The 18,971-nt window shown below is 44.8% G+C and overlaps 1 protein-coding gene across 2 annotated transcripts in view; it reads right to left on the minus strand.

The window, feature by feature from the left end:
• Positions 1 to 241: 241 nt before the first annotated feature.
• LOC115482188 (E3 ubiquitin-protein ligase RNF113A-like) overlaps positions 242 to 18,971 on the minus strand; it is a 76,486-nt gene continuing 57,756 nt past the window's right edge. For both annotated transcript variants that reach the window (XM_030221786.1, XM_030221785.1), the window contains exons 8-10: positions 17,719 to 17,812; positions 16,671 to 16,777; positions 242 to 382 (exon numbers count right to left, since the gene is read on the minus strand). In XM_030221786.1, the coding sequence (XP_030077646.1) occupies positions 309 to 382; positions 16,671 to 16,777; positions 17,719 to 17,812 (275 nt within the window). In that variant the 3' untranslated portion in view covers positions 242 to 308. The remainder of the gene's footprint in view (positions 383 to 16,670; positions 16,778 to 17,718; positions 17,813 to 18,971) is intronic.

Here is an 18,971-nt window from a genome sequence, read left to right on the forward strand (position 1 = left end):
TCTGTAAGGTAAATTGTAATGTGCCCCTTTTTTTTTTTTTTTTTTTAACTTTAGCTCCAGCTGTTTGGATCTAGATTAAGGTCATATACTACTGGTTAGTGTGTACTGTTAGTGCAAGCATGTACGAAGACTTAATAATCCCATGGTCACATGTGCTGGCCACACTATAAAAGTAAGTTTGGTTTAGTCTTTCAGACAGCATCTGCAGGTAAGTGTACAGGTCTATAAAATGAGACAGATGTACTACAATTATATTTAATTTACAATAAAAAAATGCACATCAAGTTCAAGAAGACCCAGAGCAATAACTATTCTGTTTCTTTTTCTTGGTCAGAGTGCTGAGACTGCTGTGCTTTCCATTTCTCTAATTTTGTCATCAGGTCTGCAAAAGAAGAGAGGACAGAGGAAGGATGTATTTTAGTACCAAACCAAACAGCAACCCATAATGTTCTCTCTGTGAAACACTATAAAACAAAAAAGGTGAGAATTCCATATCCAACCCCACTGCTGTTGCTATCATTAGATGCTGAAAAGGGCCAGTGTACCTTCTCCAATGGGAGAGGGTGCACTGGCCCTTCTGTATGCTCCATCAGATGGGATTCTCAAGTAGGCTTGGCTGGATCAAATTTATCAACGTCCAGCAGCTACTCTTAAAATTAATGGCACTTACACTCCCACTTTTAGGCTGAAGAGAGGGACCCGAGAGGGATGTGCTTTATCCCCATTGCTTTTTGCATTACTAATTGAGCCATTAGCATGTTCCATTCAACATCACCCTGATATAAGGGGACTCTGTTGGGGAGGAGATGAGTATAAAGTGCAGCTTTTTGCGGAGCAATCTCTTATTCATTGGGAAGCGGAGCATATGGTTGCTCTTTCTAGATTAAGATAAATATGTCAAAATCTGAAATCTTAAATATTACTCTTGAAGAGAATGTAGTCTCAGTTGAAAAGTCTTATAGGGCTTCTCAGAGCATTAAAGCCAATCTTCCAGGGAAATGGTGAAATAAGGTCTTACCTGCTTATTTTCTTTCCTCTACACCCTCCAGACCGGTCAAGACGCTTGGGTTATGCACACCTACCAGCAGAGGGAGACTGAGAACCCTAAAACTTAAACCAGTATGAGCTAGCAGCCAACCCCCAAGCAGCCAGTAAATCCTTAAAGCAGAAAACAAATGAAACCAATAAACAATTATAACCCCGAAAGGTCAAAGAACCCTGTACTCAGAAACAAAAAACATAAAACACGTGCTTCAACTGACCGAACGCCACAGCGCTACGGTCCCTCTCTGAAATGCAGAGGAAATATATGTATAGCAAGACTTGAAATTTAGATACCTTTCAGCCATAGCAACATAGACCATAAGAACACCAGAACTCTGCCAATCATACTCACCACAAAGAAACATGTACACAGCGGGAGGGTTCTTGACCGGTCTGGAGGGTCTAGAGGAAAGAAAATTAGCAGGTAAGACCTAATTTCACCTTCCTCAGCGACCCTCCAGACCGGTCAAGACGCTTGGGAAGTACCAAAGCAGTACAACTCCTAAGGGCGGGAACCTTGCATCCCAGAAGTCAACACTGCCGCACCAAAACTGGCATCCTCCCTAGCCTGCACATCCAGTCTATAATGTTTCACAAACGAATGCAACGAGGACCAGACCGCCGCCCTGCAAATATCTTGAGGCGGAACCAGTCCACTCTCCGCCCAGGAGGAAGCTACTCCCCTGGTCGAATGCGCCTTCAGTTGGTCAGGCACTCTACGTCCCTTGATCAAATATGCCGAGGAAACCGCCTCCTTCAACCATCTGGAAATAGTTGCCTTAGAAGCTGCAGCTCCCTTCTTTGGACCGCCATACAACACAAACAACCTATTTGAAGACTGAAACTCCCGAGTCCTGGATAAATAAACCCTCAAGACTCGCCGAACATCCAGCTTGGCTAAACGGCGCTGAGACGCATCTCCCAACTTATCTCCCAGCACTGGCAAAGAAATGTCCTGATTTACGTGGAAAGACGACACTACCTTGGGTAAAAACGATGGAACAGGCTTCAAAGAGACCTTTTCCTTTGAGAAAGCCAGGAAAGGCGCACGACAAGATAAAGCCTGCAACTCCGAAACTCACCGCACCGAAGTAATAGCCACCAAAAACACCGACTTCAAAGTAAGATCTTTAAAAGTACTCAACCTCAAAGGCTCAAAGGGAGGCCCTACAAAGACTTCCAACACCAAGTTCAAATCCCACAGCGGTACAACAGGCCACCGAGGACAAATCAACTTTACAGCACGTAAAAACCGAACCACATCCGGGGAAGATGCCAAGGAGACTCCCTGTATCCTTCTCCGAAAACAAGACAGAGCCGCAATCTGCACCTTCAAAGAGGAAAGAGCAAGACCTCTGTCTACACCATCCTGTAAAAACTCTAACACCTCCGGAATGGAAGCGGTCCAAGGCGAACAAGAACGATTGTTACACCAACCTTCAAAGATCCGCCACACCCTAACATAAGCAAAGGATGTGGAACGTTTACGGGACTGCAATATAGTATCAATCACCTTAGTTGAAAAACCTTTCTTCTTCAGCCTGTCCCTTTCAAGAGCCAGGCCGTAAAGTGAGAACAGAGACGGGTCTGGCATCACGATCGGACCTTGCACCAACACCACCGACTCCGCCAGCGCGAGCGGCCCGCCTATCGCCAGACATACTAGATCGGCAAACTAAGGCCAACGAGGACAATTTGGAGCCACAAGAATTACTGTCCCGGCATACCGCTCTGTTCTATGAACTATCCGTCCTATCAAGGGCCAAGGAGGAAACACTTACAACAGCTGGTGAGGGGGCCACGCGAGCACCAGGGCATCGATCCCCTCGGACCTCAGATCTCGCCGCCGGCTGAAAAACCTAGGTACTTGAGCATTGTCTGACGAGGCCATGAGATCTATCAACGGCAGACCCCACTCCTTCACTAGGCGACGGAACAATGGACGATGTAGCGACCACTCTCCTGGATCCAACGTGTGCCTGCTCAGAAAATCCGCACTGACGTTGTCTACTCCGGCTACATGACTTGCCGAGAGACTCTGAAGATAAAGTTCTGCCCAACGCATTAACTCCGCCGTCTCCTCTGACACCTCTCGACTCTTGGTACCCCCCTGATGATTTACGTACGCCACCGCCGTGGCACTGTCGGACAGTACTCGAACTGCCTTGCCTTCGAGAAGATACTGAAGAGACTGCAGTGCCAACCTTATCGCCCGAGTTTCCAACCGATTTATGGACCACAAGGCCTCCTCCTCCGACCAGCGACCCTGAGCTACCTCTCCGAGACAATGCGCCCCCCCAACCTGCTAGACTGGCATCCGTTGTTAGCACCGTCCACTCCAGAGGATCCAAGGGCATGCCTTTTTCCAGATTCGGCGTGTGAAGCCACCATCGCAGGCTGAGACGAACCGGATCTGGCAAGCGCAGTCTTTTCTCCAAGCTCTGAATCTGAGGAGACCACCGCTCCAACAGTGCCGCCTGCAGCCGCCTCATGTGAGCCCTGGCCCAGGGCACTACCTCTATCGATGCCACCATGAGTCCCAAAATCTGAAGGTAAGAGTGAGCAGACGGGAACCGTTTGGCACAAAACTGGCGAATCAATAACTGCATCTTGGCAATTCGAACTGCCGGTAAAAACACCCGGCCCTTCGCCGTCTCGAAGTGAACCCCCAGATATTCCAGGGACTGAATCGGTTCCAGGTGACTCTTGACCAAGTTCACCACCCAGCCAAGCGACTCCAAGAAAGCTACCACCTTCGCCGTCGCATCCACACTCTCCTGAAGGGACTTGGCGCGAATGAGCCAATCGTCAAGATACGGGTGTACCAACACTCCTTCTTTCCCCAAAGCCGCCACCATGACCACAACCTTGGAAAAGGTACAAGGCACCGTAGCCAGACCGAACGGCAGCGCACAGAATTGAAAACGCTGTCCCAAAACCGCAAAACGGAGAAACCGATGATGCGCCACCCGAATGGGAATACGAAGATAGGCTTCTGACAGATCCAAAGATGTGAGAAACTCCCCCTTCTGCACCGCTACTATGACCGAGCGCAATGTTTCCATGCGAAAGGAGGGAACTTTCAAAGCCTCGTTGACCCTTTTGAGATCTAGAATAGGCCGAGAGGAACCTTCCTTTTTGGGGACCACAAAATAAATCGAATAACAAACTGTCCCCCTTTCCGAAACCGGCATGGGAACGACCGCCCCCAGATCTATCAGCCAATGAAACGTCTGCTGAATCGCCCTGGCCTTGACCCGAGAGCGGCACGGAGAGGCGAGGAAAAAATCTGGAAGGAAAGTCTCGAATTCTAGCGCATACCCATCTCGCACCACCTCGAGTACCCACTGATCTGACGTGATATGGGTCCACCTCTGATAGAATTGACTCAAACGAGCCCCTACCCTTACCAGAGGCTGGACCCGCACCCCTTCATTGTGAAGCATGCCCAGAGGACAGACCTCCCCCCGGCGCATCTCGGCCTCCTCGCCGACCTCCGCGAAAGGGCTGAGTACGCTGAAAAAAATCGAACCAACTTATCCAACTCTTCTCCAAACAGCAAGGTCCCCTTGAAGGGGAGAGAACGTAACTTGGACTTAGACGCTGCATCCGCCGTCCAACCACGAAGCCAAAGAGCCCGACGAGCTCCAACCACCAATACCATATTCTTAGCAGAAGCTCTCAGCAGATCATAACTAGAATCTGCCAAAAAGGAAGAGCCCATCTCTAACTTGGCTAGCTCTTGCACCAAGGAAGCTCTATCTAAGGCCGGGCCATCCAAAAGACTTTCAGCCCAACAGAAACACGCCCTGGCTAACTAGGCCCCCGCCCAGAGCGGCCTGAAGTGACAATGCCGAGAGATCAAAATTGCGCCGATTGAAAGACTCTAATCTCCTATCCTGCGGATCTCTGAGAGCAGCCCCCCCCCCATCAACCGGAATAGCCGTAGCCTTGGTAACCGTGGTCACCACCGCATCCACTGTCAGCGACTTAAAGGAGTCCTTATCCCTTTGCGGAATAGGGTACAGTCTCGCCATAGCTCTGCTCACCCTACAAGGAGAATCTGGGGAGGACCACTCCTGGACGATCATATCTCTGAGATCCAAATTCATGGGAAAAGTACGCGCTGCCCGCCGAATTCCCTTAACTAAAGGGTCAAGCTGCTTAGCGTCCACTACCACCGGCTCAGGCGAATCAAACCTAAGCATGGACACTACCTGCTCAAACAGCTCAGGAAGCTCATCCCTAGGGAAAATGCGCACCACCGAGAGGTCTTCACCTGGCAAAGGCCCCTCCTCCTCAGAAACCTTGTCCCCTAGGAACTCATTCCCCAGCAGACTACCCTCGTCGTCTGAGGAAGGCAAGGAAAACAAATCTGGCTCTTCAGACCAATCTAAACGCTGTCGCTTAGCATTCAGAGGCCCTGCTCCCTTCAGAGGCTCTAACTGATTAGGGCCTGACTGCCAGGCCTGAAACATGGCCCAAATAAAATCCGGAGGAAACACCATGGCCCCCGCACCTTCCGGAGGCCTGGAAGCACTCTGCCCCGGACCTTCCAACAGCGGGCGAGCAGCCACCCCTGTGGCGCCCAAATCCAAGATGGCGGCGGTTCCCGCCAAAATCGGAACCGCCGCTACGGGCCCAGAGGACAAGTCAGATCCGGGCAAACCTTTACCGTTACCTGAACCCTCCGCAGCTAGTACCGGAGGCGAAGAATCAGGCTGTTTAGGCTCCCCACAGAACCTGCATTGCGCTCCTGGCACGTCTATCCTCCTTCGCACACAAGAACGGCAGCGCGACGGCTTTCTCGCCGACATCGCGAATTTAAAGCGGTACACCCTAACGTCCCAGCTCTCTCAAAGTTGCTCAAAATCCCCAGGCCTCTCTGTCAGCTTCCCAAACAACACAGTCAAGCACTGCCAAGGAGCCAAACACTGTTTCTTTTTCTTTTTTTTTTTACACTCACAACAAAAGCCCAGTTGCTAAGAGCTGACAGGGACTAAGCACTCAAGTTCCTGCCATAGCAGGAGCCCAGGCAACAGGCAGAAAGTTCAGAAAGGATTTCAAAGCTACAAACTGCCAGAAGTTATGGCTCTCAAGGTTCCTGTCACAACAGGAGCCGAGGCACATGGCTGCCTAACCAAAGGCCAGCCGGGGAATAAGCCACACACCGGCTAAATTCCACAGAGAAAGTGAATCCCACTGGACCCGCTTTTCTTGAAGCACTCAACCAAAAATAATTCCAAGTATTAGTTAAGAAAATCTAATCCTGACTTCCGGTGACGTCACGCTCTGCAATGGCGGTCTGATTGCGGAGCTCCCGTCTTCCAGCCCGAAAACGAGCTAATATAACGAGCAAACGATCCACAAAACAAGGTGGAAGCTACGAGAGAGTGAAGCGATAGCACCGCGATTTGTAAGATGGCCGATACAAAACTCAAAAAGGCAGATTTGGCGAACTTCGCTTACCGCCAACGGGAACGTGCGTCAGAGATTCCGGCCGGAGAGCACGAAGGCCAAGAGTACGCACCTAGCCCGAATTCGCCAGTGAGCCAGAGAGAGAGAGAAACTGAAGGACAAAACGAGGTCCCGCCGGACAAATGGGACCAATTAAGTACGTGGCTCCAGGATATAAAAAAAGATATAAAAGAGATGCGCCAAGATTTCGCGCAACTGAGCGCGGATTTGAGGGAAGAAATTAAAGACCTGGGGAGCCGTGTCAATGAGGTAGAAATGGGGCTAGAAGAACATGCAGAAACTTTAAATGAAGTAGAGAAACATGTGGCAGAACACCAATCGGATATGAAATTTCTGACGGACAAGGTGGAAGACCTTGAAAATAGAAGCCGACGCTCCAACATTAGAGTGCGAGGCCTACCGGATCTGCCTGAATATAATAATTGTGAAAAAGTAGTGCAAGCAATAGCAGCCCAACTTCTCTCCACATCGGACCATCCAATAGCCCCAGAAACTATTCGACTAGAACGAGCACATCGGGCGTTGGGGTCAAGAAAGACAAATACGCCAAAAGATATTGTGGCCTGCTTCTCGGAGTTCAAAGTGAAAGAAGAAGTCATGCACCAAGCTAGAGTGGCCAGCCCAATCACATGGGAGACATACCCCATTGAACTGTTTCAAGACTTAGCAGCTACCACCTTAAAACGGCGTGGAGAACTGCGCCCGCTGACGGAGAAGCTGAGAGCAGAAGGAATAAAATACAGATGGCAACATCCGTTTGCCCTAACATTTTATAAAGAAGGCAAACAACGCAAGGTGGCATCGCTAGAAGAGGCTCATGAATATTTGGGTCAGGAAAAGAGGGATAAAACATCGACACCAAAACCATCGTCAGGATTTCAAAGAAATGTCAAGCAGAAGTGGCAGAGAGTCTCAAAAGGTCGGGGAAGGCTGCGGAGACAAGCGTCAGAGCAGACAATAATACCAGAGAAAGGCCCGTGAAAGAGCAATCACACTTGGAATACAAAGATAACACATGAGGTGTTAATAATATGATAAACTGGATCGGGCTAGATCACACTGAGCAACAAAGAAGGATCAAACAAATTGAGCAGGCTGGAAAAGTAAACGGGACCGGAAGTCCACACCATTATAGGCATGATCTCGATTGCAATAGAGATGTGCTATATCAGGTTATGGGGAAAGGAGGGAGGGGGGGGGGGGGGGGGGGGGGGGGGAAAGGTGGTGTATAAGTAATGACTTATGGATTGATGTTGGGGGATAAAGTGTTCAAATGTGTAACATTTAATGTGCGGGGCTTGAACTCACCTACGAAACGCCAATTAACATTCAAAGAAATGGTGCGCTTAAACGCAGATGTGGTACTCTTACAAGAGACACACCTGAAAAAAGATTATGAGAAGTTAGTGTGCCATAAACGATACCCCACTATATATTTCTCATCTTGTACAAGCAATTCAAAACAGAGGGGGGTGTTAATAGCGTTGTCTAGCGCACTACCTTGGGAGGTTAGTAAGGTTATAAAAGATGTAGAAGGTAGATATTTGATAATGTTAGTGTCACTGTATAATGTTCAATATACAATTGTTAATGTTTATGCACCAAACACGGGACAAGGATTGTTTGTGGAAAAAGTAGAACAGCAAATACAAAAGCACTTGCAAGGTCACCTAATAATGGGTGGAGATTTTAATCTCACAATCCAACCACACTTAGATAACTCCACAGGCCAGGCAGTATATGCTAAATCAGACAGGAAAATATGGAGGAGATTCATGGCTAGATGGGGCCTAACAGATATATGGAGAACCAAGCATGGCCAAGAAAGAGATTACACATATTACTCTTCCCAATATAAACATATTCTAGAATAGATGGATGGATGGGAGATATGATAGTGGTAAATAGAACACGGGAAACATATATTGAACCTCGTACCTGGTCTGACCATGCCCCAGTGGTCCTAGAGTTAATGGCGGGGGCCCGACAGGTGGGCGCCAGATATTGGCGGATGGACGAGGCACTTCTATTAGACACTAAAAATATCCCGGTAATAGAGAAATATATTCTGGAATATCTGGAATATAATGATGTGGGAGAGATCCACCCACAATTTGTGTGGGAGGGGCTTAAAGCAGTGCTCCGAGGGAAATTAATAGCGTTGAGAACCCATCTGACAAAAGAACGAGCAGCACAGGAAGATAATATTAGAACAGAATTACGGCAGCTTGAGCAACAACATAAAAAAGACCCCAAAGACACTAAAGAACTGTCAAAAATGCAGGAATTGAGATTAAAGCTGAATGAGTTACAGATGGTAGATTTAGCTGTCAAACTGCAAATAGCACAGCAGGAAAATTTCGAGTTTGGAGACAAAGCGGGTAGGCTACTAGCATGTAAGCTAAAAAAAAATGTCTCAACGCAATTATATAGGGGGTATACAAACGGCAGAAGGGGGCTATATCTCACAACTTGAACACATACATGAGGCATTTCTTGCTCACTTCACCAATCTATATGAACCAGAACAAACGCCTGAATTAGATGAAATAGAGAAATACTTGCAAGAGGCAGAATTACCTCAGATAGGGAGAGGGGGGTCGACCCAATTATCCGCACCCATCACAGCGGAGGAGATAGGGTGGGCAATAACAGATATGGCAAATGGTAAAGCTCCTGGCCCTGATGGATTCCCCACAAGATTTTATAAATTATTTAGTAGACACCTTATACCAGTATACAGAAACTCTTTAATGCACTGGAAGACTTGCAGAAGCTACCAGACACCTGGAGACTGGCAGCGATAACTTTAATACTAAAACCAGGGAAAAACCCGAAATTATGTAGCTCTTACAGACAATATCACTCCTAATGTGGATTATAAGATTTTCACAAAAATCTTGGCCCGAAGGTTACAGAAGCAACTACCAGGGGTTGTACATACAGATCAGGCGGGATTTATAGAGGGGCGCCAGACCTTTGACAATATAAGGTGTCTAATGCATATTATTCAACAGGTGAGAGACGACCAGACCCCGGCGGTACTACTATCAATAGACGCAGAAAAAGCGTTTGACCGCGTGGACTGGTCGTTCTATTGCAACACTACAACGAATAGGTATCGATGGGAGGTTTTTGAGCTGGTTACGCTTACTATATCAGACACCAATGGCCACCATAAAGGTCAATGGGACATACACAAAACATTTAACCTTTGGCGGGGAACCAGACAGGGATGTGCAATGTCACCACTGCTGTTTGCCCTGTCATTGGAACCATTGGCCAATATGATTAGGAAAGATAGAGAGGTGACAGGGGTGGTGAGGGGCTTAAGGGAACATAAACTTATGCTGTTTGCCGATGATATTCTGATGACAGTCTCGAATCCACTGAAAGCGGTAGAGAGGATAGTAGCACATTTAGCAAGATATGGGCAATTATCGGGATTTAAACCCAATCTAGACAAGTCGATCTTCCTTAATCTCACGGTACCGCCTGAGGAACTGGAGGCCCTTAAGGCCGCCTTCCCTTTGTATGGGCGACAAAATCCATACGATATTTGGGAATCCAGGTAACAACACAAATAGAGGGACTATTTGCAGCTAACTTTCCCCAAAAAGTTGAAGAATTATTTAGCGAATTAGATAAGTGGAAGGACTTAATGTCTCCTGGAAAGGACGTATTAATGCGATTAAAATGATGCTGCTCCCGAAATTGTTGTATTTATTCATGGCAATTCCAATTCCAATCCCCAATAGCTTTTTTGCAAAACTCAATCGCAAAATATTCGCATATATTTGGAAAAAAACGCCCACCAAGAGTACGGCGAACTATGATGTACCAAACTTGGGAGAGAGGAGGAATGGGGGTACCAAATTTTTACTTATATTATCAAGCAGCACAACTTCGTATTTTGGCAGAATGGTCCCCTGGAGCAACTAAGAAATGGTTACATTGGGAAAGAGCATGGTTGGGTAGGAGAGCAATTGGGGACATTTATGGATACCAGGGGAGGAATTGGTCCCCATAATTAAACAAATTCCCATTGGATTAAAACATCCTATGTGGACATGGTATCAAGTGAGGAAGAAGCTTTTCCCTGAGAGGAATTATTATCGGCAAAACGGCTATAAGGTGGGCAACAGGATTCTCAATAGGGAAATCGGAGAAGGTATTTGAGATATGGGCCCAAGCAGGGTTATGCACACTGGGACAGTTATGGAAAGAGGGAAAAATGCTTCCATTCAAAGAGCTCCAGGAAGAGTATGGTCTAAAAGAAAGAGATCTCACATATTACTGTACATACGTAGCTTCATTAAAAAGAAAGCGCAAGATGAGTTAGACCTAGCCGAAACAGATCTGGAGATAGCTATTAGTAGAGGGGGAGGCAGGGGAGGTATAACTCGCATATATCTGCCCTGCTGGGGCGCACTGACCCACAGATGCGCTATCAAGCCCAGTGGGAAGATGCGTTACAGACCACATACACCAAAACAGAATGGAAAGCAAATTACAAATACTTACTTAAGCCATCACTAGCACAATCAGTGAATGAAAATGGGGTTTAAAATATTGTATTGGTGGTACTACACGCCTGAACGCCTCCATAAGATGTACCCGGGAGTCTCGGGCAATGTTGGAGAGAATGTGGACAAAGGGGATCATTTTACCACATTTGGTGGACTTGCGAGAAAGTAAAGATATATGGAAAGCTGTAATTGAACTGTTAACAGCATACTGCAGAGCACATTGCATGGAAAGCGGAAGAACTGTTTGCTTCATTCCGGCCAGCGTCCATACCAAGCGGCAGCACAGACTAGCGATTCAATATTTTGTAGCTGCAAAGATAGGCCTTGGCTCGAAAGGGGAAAGCAAGTAGAGACACCATCCTACAGATGGTACCTAGGAAAGTAGACTTTCTTTACCAAATGTCCAAGCTAACAGCCATGCGAAGAGGATCCGTACTATCTTTTAATAAGATATGGACACTTTATGAACAATATAATGATTACACTCAGTCACCACCTGGGTAGGGAGGGAGGGTAAGATATGGTTGATCAGAGGGGGGGAATTGAACAATGAAAAGCAAATTGTAATTGAAAGTTGGCAGTTTGTAAGCTGTTTATTTGATAACAATTTCAATAAAAAAAAAAAAAAAGAAAATCTAATCCTACCAGACCAGACTGAACTGCTCAGCTGCATGTCTACCCTCTGCTGGAGACTGAGATTTACTGGCTGCTTGGGGGTTGGCTGCTAGCTTATACTGGTTTAAGTTTTAGTGTTCTCTGTCTCCCTCTGCTGGTAGGCGTGCATACCCAAGCGTCTTGACCGGTCTGGAGGGTCGCTGAGGAATAGAGGAGTTATTTCAAGAACTTGATAGATGGAAGGTCTTAATGTTTCATGGCTGGGACGTATTAATGGCATTAGAATGATGGTACTACCTAAATTATTATATCTGTTCATGGCCTTGCCTCTTAAATAGCTCAAAAGAAGGGTTTTCATTATATGAAGTGTCCACCGAGAGTTCAGGTTCGGGCAATTGTGTCATCCTAAAAGGTTAGGAGGTATGGCAGTACCAGATTTCTTGTTATATTATCAGGCTTCACAACTTCATATTCTGGCAGAATGAGTAGTTAGCTCAGAGAGGGTGTGGGTCCAAATGGAGCAGAAATGGCTAAACCTGGTACCACTGAGAGTGATACCGTGGATGTAGAAGACTAAGTTTGCGAGATGTATGAAGCGAGTATCCTTGGGGGTGGAGGGCCCACTCCATATTTGGCATATAGTTAGGAAAAATGTTTTTCCTACTAGATCTTATTTTCTCCATTATGCCCCGGGCTTTCAAGAAGGAACAGTGGGAGGCAAAAGGATTGGCCTACTTTAGGCCAAATTTGGGGAAGAGGGTAAGCTACACCCATACACTGACTTACAGGGGAGTATGTATCCCGTCGCACCGTATTTTAATTATAGACAAATTAGCGATTAAAGCTAGAGAGGAATTAACTTAACAGAAACCGAGACAGGGGACTCGCCTCGGTGTTAGTACTGCTAGATTTCTCAGCAACTTTGATATTGTAGATCATGCTAGCATGACTGACAGAAACAGGTATCAAGATGGTGGAGGCTATTATTAAGAATAAAATTGCAGAGCATATACAAAAACATGGACTGATGAGACAAAGTCAGCACGGATTTAGTGAAGGGAAGTCTTGCCTCACCAATCTAATGCATTTTTTTGAGGGGGTAAGCAAACATGTGGACAATGGGGAGCCGGTTGATATTGTATATCTGGATTTTCAGAAGGCGTTTGACAAAGTGCCGCACGAAAGACTCCTGAAGAAATTGCAGTGTCATGGAATCGGAGGTAGGGTATTATTATGGATTAAGAACTGGTTGAAAGATAGGAAGCAGAGAGTAGGATTGCGTGGCCAGTATTCTCAGTGGAGGAGGGTAGTTAGTGGGGTCCCGCAGGGGTCTGTGCTGGTCCGTTGCTTTTTAATGTATTGATAATGACCTAGAGATGGGAAGACTAGTGAGGTAATTAAATTCGCCGATGACACAAAATTATTACAGGGTCGTCAAGTCGCAGGAGGAATGTGAACGATTACAGGAGGACCTTGCGAGACTGGGAGAATGGGCGTGCAAGTGGCAGATGAAGTTCAATGTTGACAAGTGCAAAGTGATGCATGTGGGTAAGAGGAACCCGAATTATAGCTACGTCTTGCAAGGTTCCGCGTTAGGAGTTACGGATCAAGAAAGGGATCTGGGTGTCGTCGTCGATTGATACGCTGAAACCTTCTGCTCAGTGTGCTGCTGCTGCGGCTAGGAAAGCGAATAGAATGTTGGGTGTTATTAGGAAGGGTATGGAGTCCAGGTGTGCGGATGTTATAATGCCGTTGTATCGCTCCATGGTGCGACCGCACCTGGAGTATGTGTTCAGTACTGGTCTCCGTATCTCAAAAAAAGATATAGTAGAATTGGAAAAGGTACAGCGAAGGGCGACGAAAATGATAGTGGGGATGGGACGACTTTCCTATGAAGAGAGGCTGAGAAGGCTAGGGCGTTGTCAGCTTGGAGAAGAGACGGCTGAGGGAGATATGATAGAAGTGTATAAAATAATGAGTGGAATGGATCGGTGGATGTGAAGCGACTGTTCACGCTATCCAAAAATACTAGGACTAGAGGGCATGAGTTGAAGCTACGTGTGGTAAATTTAAAACGAATCGGAGAAAATTTTTCTTCACCAACGTGTAATTAGACTCTGGAATTCGTTGCCGGGAGAACGTGGTACGGGCGGTTAGCTTGACGGAGTTTAAAAAGGGGTTAGATAGATTCCTAAAGGACAAGTCCATAGACCGCTATTAAATGGACTTGGAAAAATTCCGCATTTTTAGGTATAACTTGTCTGGAATGTTTTTACGTTTGGGGAGCGTGCCAGGTGCCCTTGACCTGGATTGGCCACTGTCGGTGACAGGATGCTGGGCTAGATGGACCTTTGGTCTTTCCCAGTATGGCACTACTTATGTACTTATGTACTAGTACTTGCCTGGTTCAGATCCTATCTATCAGATAGGCAACAGTCCATAATGGCAGCAACTCATCACCACCATGGGCACTGCCCTGCAGGGTACCACAAGGATCGATACTGTCACCTATTCTGTTCAATATCTACCTCAAGCCACTAGCTGAGCTGATTCAGGCAATGGACACTCAGTTCTACATCTACACGGATGATGTGCAGCTACTCATACCCACTGAACCTGACTTACCTACAGCCTTGAATAAACTGATTACCTGTCTAATACCTACAGCCTTGAATAAACTGATTACCTGTCTAACATCAATTCAAGAATGGGCTAAACATAACAAACTTTGCCTGAACCCAATAAAAAAATGAGCTTCTCTGGGTACCTAACACAAGTGGATACATACTTTACATCAAAATCTCTTCTGGGAAGTACAAACTCCCCCTGAAATCACAAGTCAGGAACCTTGGAATACAGTTGGATTCAACATTTACTCTGATACCAAAAATCCAAGCAACCTTCAAGAGCTGCTTATACTATTTACGACAGCTGCGCTGCCTCTCTCCTTACATCGAGAAGGTAAATCTTATCCCAGTTGTGAATGCCATGATAACACCAAGATTGGATTACTGCAATGCACTATACAATGGTCTGACTACAAAGGGCCGCACCAGCTCCAGTCGGTTTACAATGCTATAGCAAGACTCAGAGAATGTTGCAAGCAATGTGACCACATCACATATTTTTTGCAAAAACTTACCAGTACAATACAGGACTAAATTAAAAAAAAAACTCTTATGTCTGATCTTCAAAGCCCTAAAAGGAAATGGCCCCGAGTACCTGAAGAAAAGGATGATCCTCTACACACCACCAAGGACACACACCCTCTACAAGAAGATACACGATATAATACCCAAAAGCAAGCCTTCTCCGGAGTAGCCCCCACACTCTGGAATGCACTGCCTGAAAGGCTCCGCTGAACACAAGACTATTTCTACTTTAGGAAGTAGGTGAAAGCTTGGCTCTTCAACCAGGCCTTTAATGGAAGAAGTAACTAACTTGTCAGTCTCACCCACACACACAAGGATTGACTCGGGCTGTACATACTGTAGCGGGATATGTTCATCCACTCCTACCCTAGCTGAGATAATATTTAACCATCTCTGTGACCTCATGTGCAACTTTATTTAAGTTAGTCACCTTACTTTCTAACTCTTCTTACTCTCTTACCTATCTATATGTTCCATCTTTGCTTATACCCTTCACTATCAATTAAAATGTTCTATTACATATTGTGTCAACATTGTAAGTACTATACTATGCCATATTTTTTAATGTTATTTGAATATTTTTACTGCTGTAATTGCCTATTGCTCAAGTTTGATCTATTCTTACTGTACACCGCCTTGAGTGAATGCCTTTAAAAAGGTGGTAAACAAATCCAATAATAAATAAATAAACCAAGACACTTTTAGAACGAGCAATTGGAGGAGGGGGGGGGGGGGGTAAGGGATTTGTGTCATGAATATATCAGGCTTTACTCTTGTTTTTCTCGCCCCACACTTCCCTATATGTAACGATGGGAAAAACATTTGGGCAAGGTAATAGAGGGAAAAGAAATGGGAGATGGGCTTTAAATATCCTCTGTTACTAGTACATTAATAGATAGTGGACATAAAATGTTATATCGATGGTACTATAGCCCATAACAATTGTTTCATAACGTATCAAGCAGGAACGGGATTATGTTGGAGAAAATGTGGGGTTCCAGGAGATATGTATCGTATACGGTGGACATGTCCTGCTGTGCAAAAATACTGGCAGGATATTCATTTTCTGCCACAGCAGGTGCTTGGGGTGTCTTATCCCTTGCAGGCAGAACATTGCTTATTGCACCATAGACCCTTTGGTATAAAAAGATGATTATAGTTGGGCAGCTTGCTTGGCTTTGGACGCTGCATGGAAGAGCACATCACTTCCCTCTAAATCCATCTATCTCAAGAAACTGGATTACCTTCACCTTATGGCAGAATTGACAACCATCAAGAATGGACAATTGGACTCTTCATAAGATATGGGATAAATATCGGGGTATGGCAATTGAACAAGTCTCCCCAGGGCGATTCTGGAGACCCTGTTGACAGTTAAGGCTTTAACTAGTTGTTATGTGTGAGAGGATAAGGAAGAAGCTGAGCTGAAACTAGGCAAAGATTTCAGGAGGGGATGGGTTTAGGGGATTGCTGATATGCTGAACTTTGATGTGTAATACATACAAAAGTGATGAGAAAAAAAAAAAAGGTTTCTTCTTAAAGCAACCCCTTCAGTGTTCCAGGAGACTTATTAAGATGATCATATTTAGTCTGTCTTAAAGAACTGAGCTGCATTAACGCACCTGAGAGGAAGGTGATGAATGGAATAAAGGAAGGGGAGGGTTTTTTTTTTAATGCACTGAATACAACTTCACTTTTGAAATGCCATGATTAAAGTTATTTTTTTAACCATAATTCTATATACCTTTACCACATATAAAACTAGGAGTTTGGACCAAAGAAACTAATACTTAAAAAAAATGTTTCCCCATCTATACACAGGAATTCTTGGTATTAAAAAAAAAAAAAATACCTTTGGCAGGATTGAAAACACCACTGGTTTGCTGGTCACACACATAGCAACGCTGAGTCTTCCTGTAATGCTGAAGTGCACATCTTTCACAGAAATAATGTTTACATCTGTAAAAAAACACAAAAACAACAACTAAAAAAAAAAAAAAAAAAACAGTGGCCAGTGAACACCAGAATCGCACCATGAGGGTAAGGTAATGAAACAGAGAACTTAGGATTAATGTAAGGCCAGTATTCAGAGCTGTGTGATCATCTGCTTTCAAGCAGGGCAAGAGGATAGGGTCCATGAACAGTGAGAGGCAAAAGGATTGGCTACTTTAGGCCAAATTTGGGAAGAGGGTAAGCATTGGGCTGCCTTCTTATAATTCAACAAATTTCTTTGAATAATTTTCTTGGTTTTCCTTTTTTTGGACACCTTTTTTGATGTGCAACGTCTGGGTTTTGACATCCACTGTTGAGTTGTGTTTTGACATCCACTGTTGTGTTTTTGCTACACGATTGGTTATCCTGTCATCAGCTGAGGATGATGTGATTATTTGTGATTGGACAACGAACGTCTTACAGCTAGCATTCTTCCCTGCCTCAATGTATGTCAGTAGGGGGGCAGTAGGAAGCTTACTCTCTAGTGCTTTAGAAGTTAGCATTTAAATCAAAGTGACTTTTTGTTTGTAATGAGGGTTTTTGAGTTCATGGTTTAAGTTGTGTGTTTGTTTCTAGAGTTTCAAAGTTCTGGAATTAGTTATAGTTTGCAGCTTGGATGCAATGTATTTCCTAAAATCAAATTACTCTAAACTATTTTGAAGTTTATCTTGGCTTATTTCTTATGCTCATATTAATTTCATTTTATTGCCCGTTGCCTTGTTATTTTGTAAGCTGCCTAGAATTGTTAGATAGAGCAGGTTATAAATGGTTTAAAATAAAATACTTTCTGCTAGTGCATCAGAGCCCATTTTCCATTAGTTCAGAAATGGTTGGCATTACTCAGGTACCTGTGAACTTGAATACCATAGAACTGAAATGTCCTACTGAGCACCAATGGAAATACTTACTTAGTAACCACAGGGTCCTTAAAGGAATCTCTACAGATGAAACACTTGAAAGGTAGCTCTTCCTCATCGCTGCTCACCTCGTAATTCTCATCATCTTGCAGAAAACAAAAACATAAGACAGGTATAAGGTATAAGCAGCAGGAAATAACTTTTTCTGCCTAGTTTCTTATAGCAGAATTGGTCTTATAAAAATCATGTCCGTTCCTTCCCTAACAATTTTGCACCATAAAATTTCACTCAAATTTGTGCAAGAGCTAAACGGCCTAGTTCACCTCCAACACACACTTCTCATGTACCACTGATGCCCCTCAACATTTAGACTTCCTTTATTTCCTATGGGGAAGCCACTTCTGTTGAAACAGCAGGGATGTCAAAGAACATGGGCAGACAAACAATAGAGGCAATAATCTGCTCACAAATAAAATGTCAAACAAGAAAAGCAGACTGATGAATGGATAGCTGAGCGGATTTATTTTTAGTTAGCCAACGTGGCCATGTTTCACCTCAAAAGGCTATGTCAGGGGTGATGTGTGAACAATAAAAACTCCAAATGAAATAACATACCAAACAAACACCATTAACAATGCTAGGTTATAGTGCATAAAAAACAATAATGGTAAGCATAAAGGTGACATCCGGTGTGGTGATCAAGAATATCACCAATATGTTGAAATACTAATATTCTTAAAATGGATGTAAACGGTAAAAATTATGAACATATAAAGGGTCACACACAAAATGCACAAAAGGGACTCATAAAGGGCAAAAAGTTGTTTCCCCTTTAATTAGTAAATCTGAATCCAAGACAGCCTAAAAGATTCAATTCTTAAAGCTGCTCTGATCACCAGCCAACTCCATTTCTTGCTTGGTTTCCTAAAGCAGAAAACCACTGATTATGTTTAACTATTTCCAATGCCCCTCCCTCCACATACAACCCCAGCTTGATAGAAATCAGTTTTCTTACCCAACAGGCCAGTGAGGAACAAGTGGGCTAGGCCCCCCTATCCAACACAGAGACAAAAGAGTTGTAAGCCCTGCCCTATATAGAATATTGTGCAACTATCTGCTCTCCTCCATTCTCTGTTTTCAGCAGATGGCGACGGACATTCTGTGCAACTGGTTTCTGAGCTGGTCTGTAAGCTCCAGGATCTAGCTAGGCAACCGGTAACCCCACTGATCGCATGCATGTTAATTTGTAGGTCCATGGTTTCTTAAATCTATCTGCACCACAAGTTGATTTTTTTTCAGTTTTA

The sequence above is a fragment of the Microcaecilia unicolor genome, chromosome 12, assembly GCF_901765095.1.
Source record: "Microcaecilia unicolor chromosome 12, aMicUni1.1, whole genome shotgun sequence".
Classification (NCBI taxonomy): domain Eukaryota; kingdom Metazoa; phylum Chordata; class Amphibia; order Gymnophiona; family Siphonopidae; genus Microcaecilia; species Microcaecilia unicolor.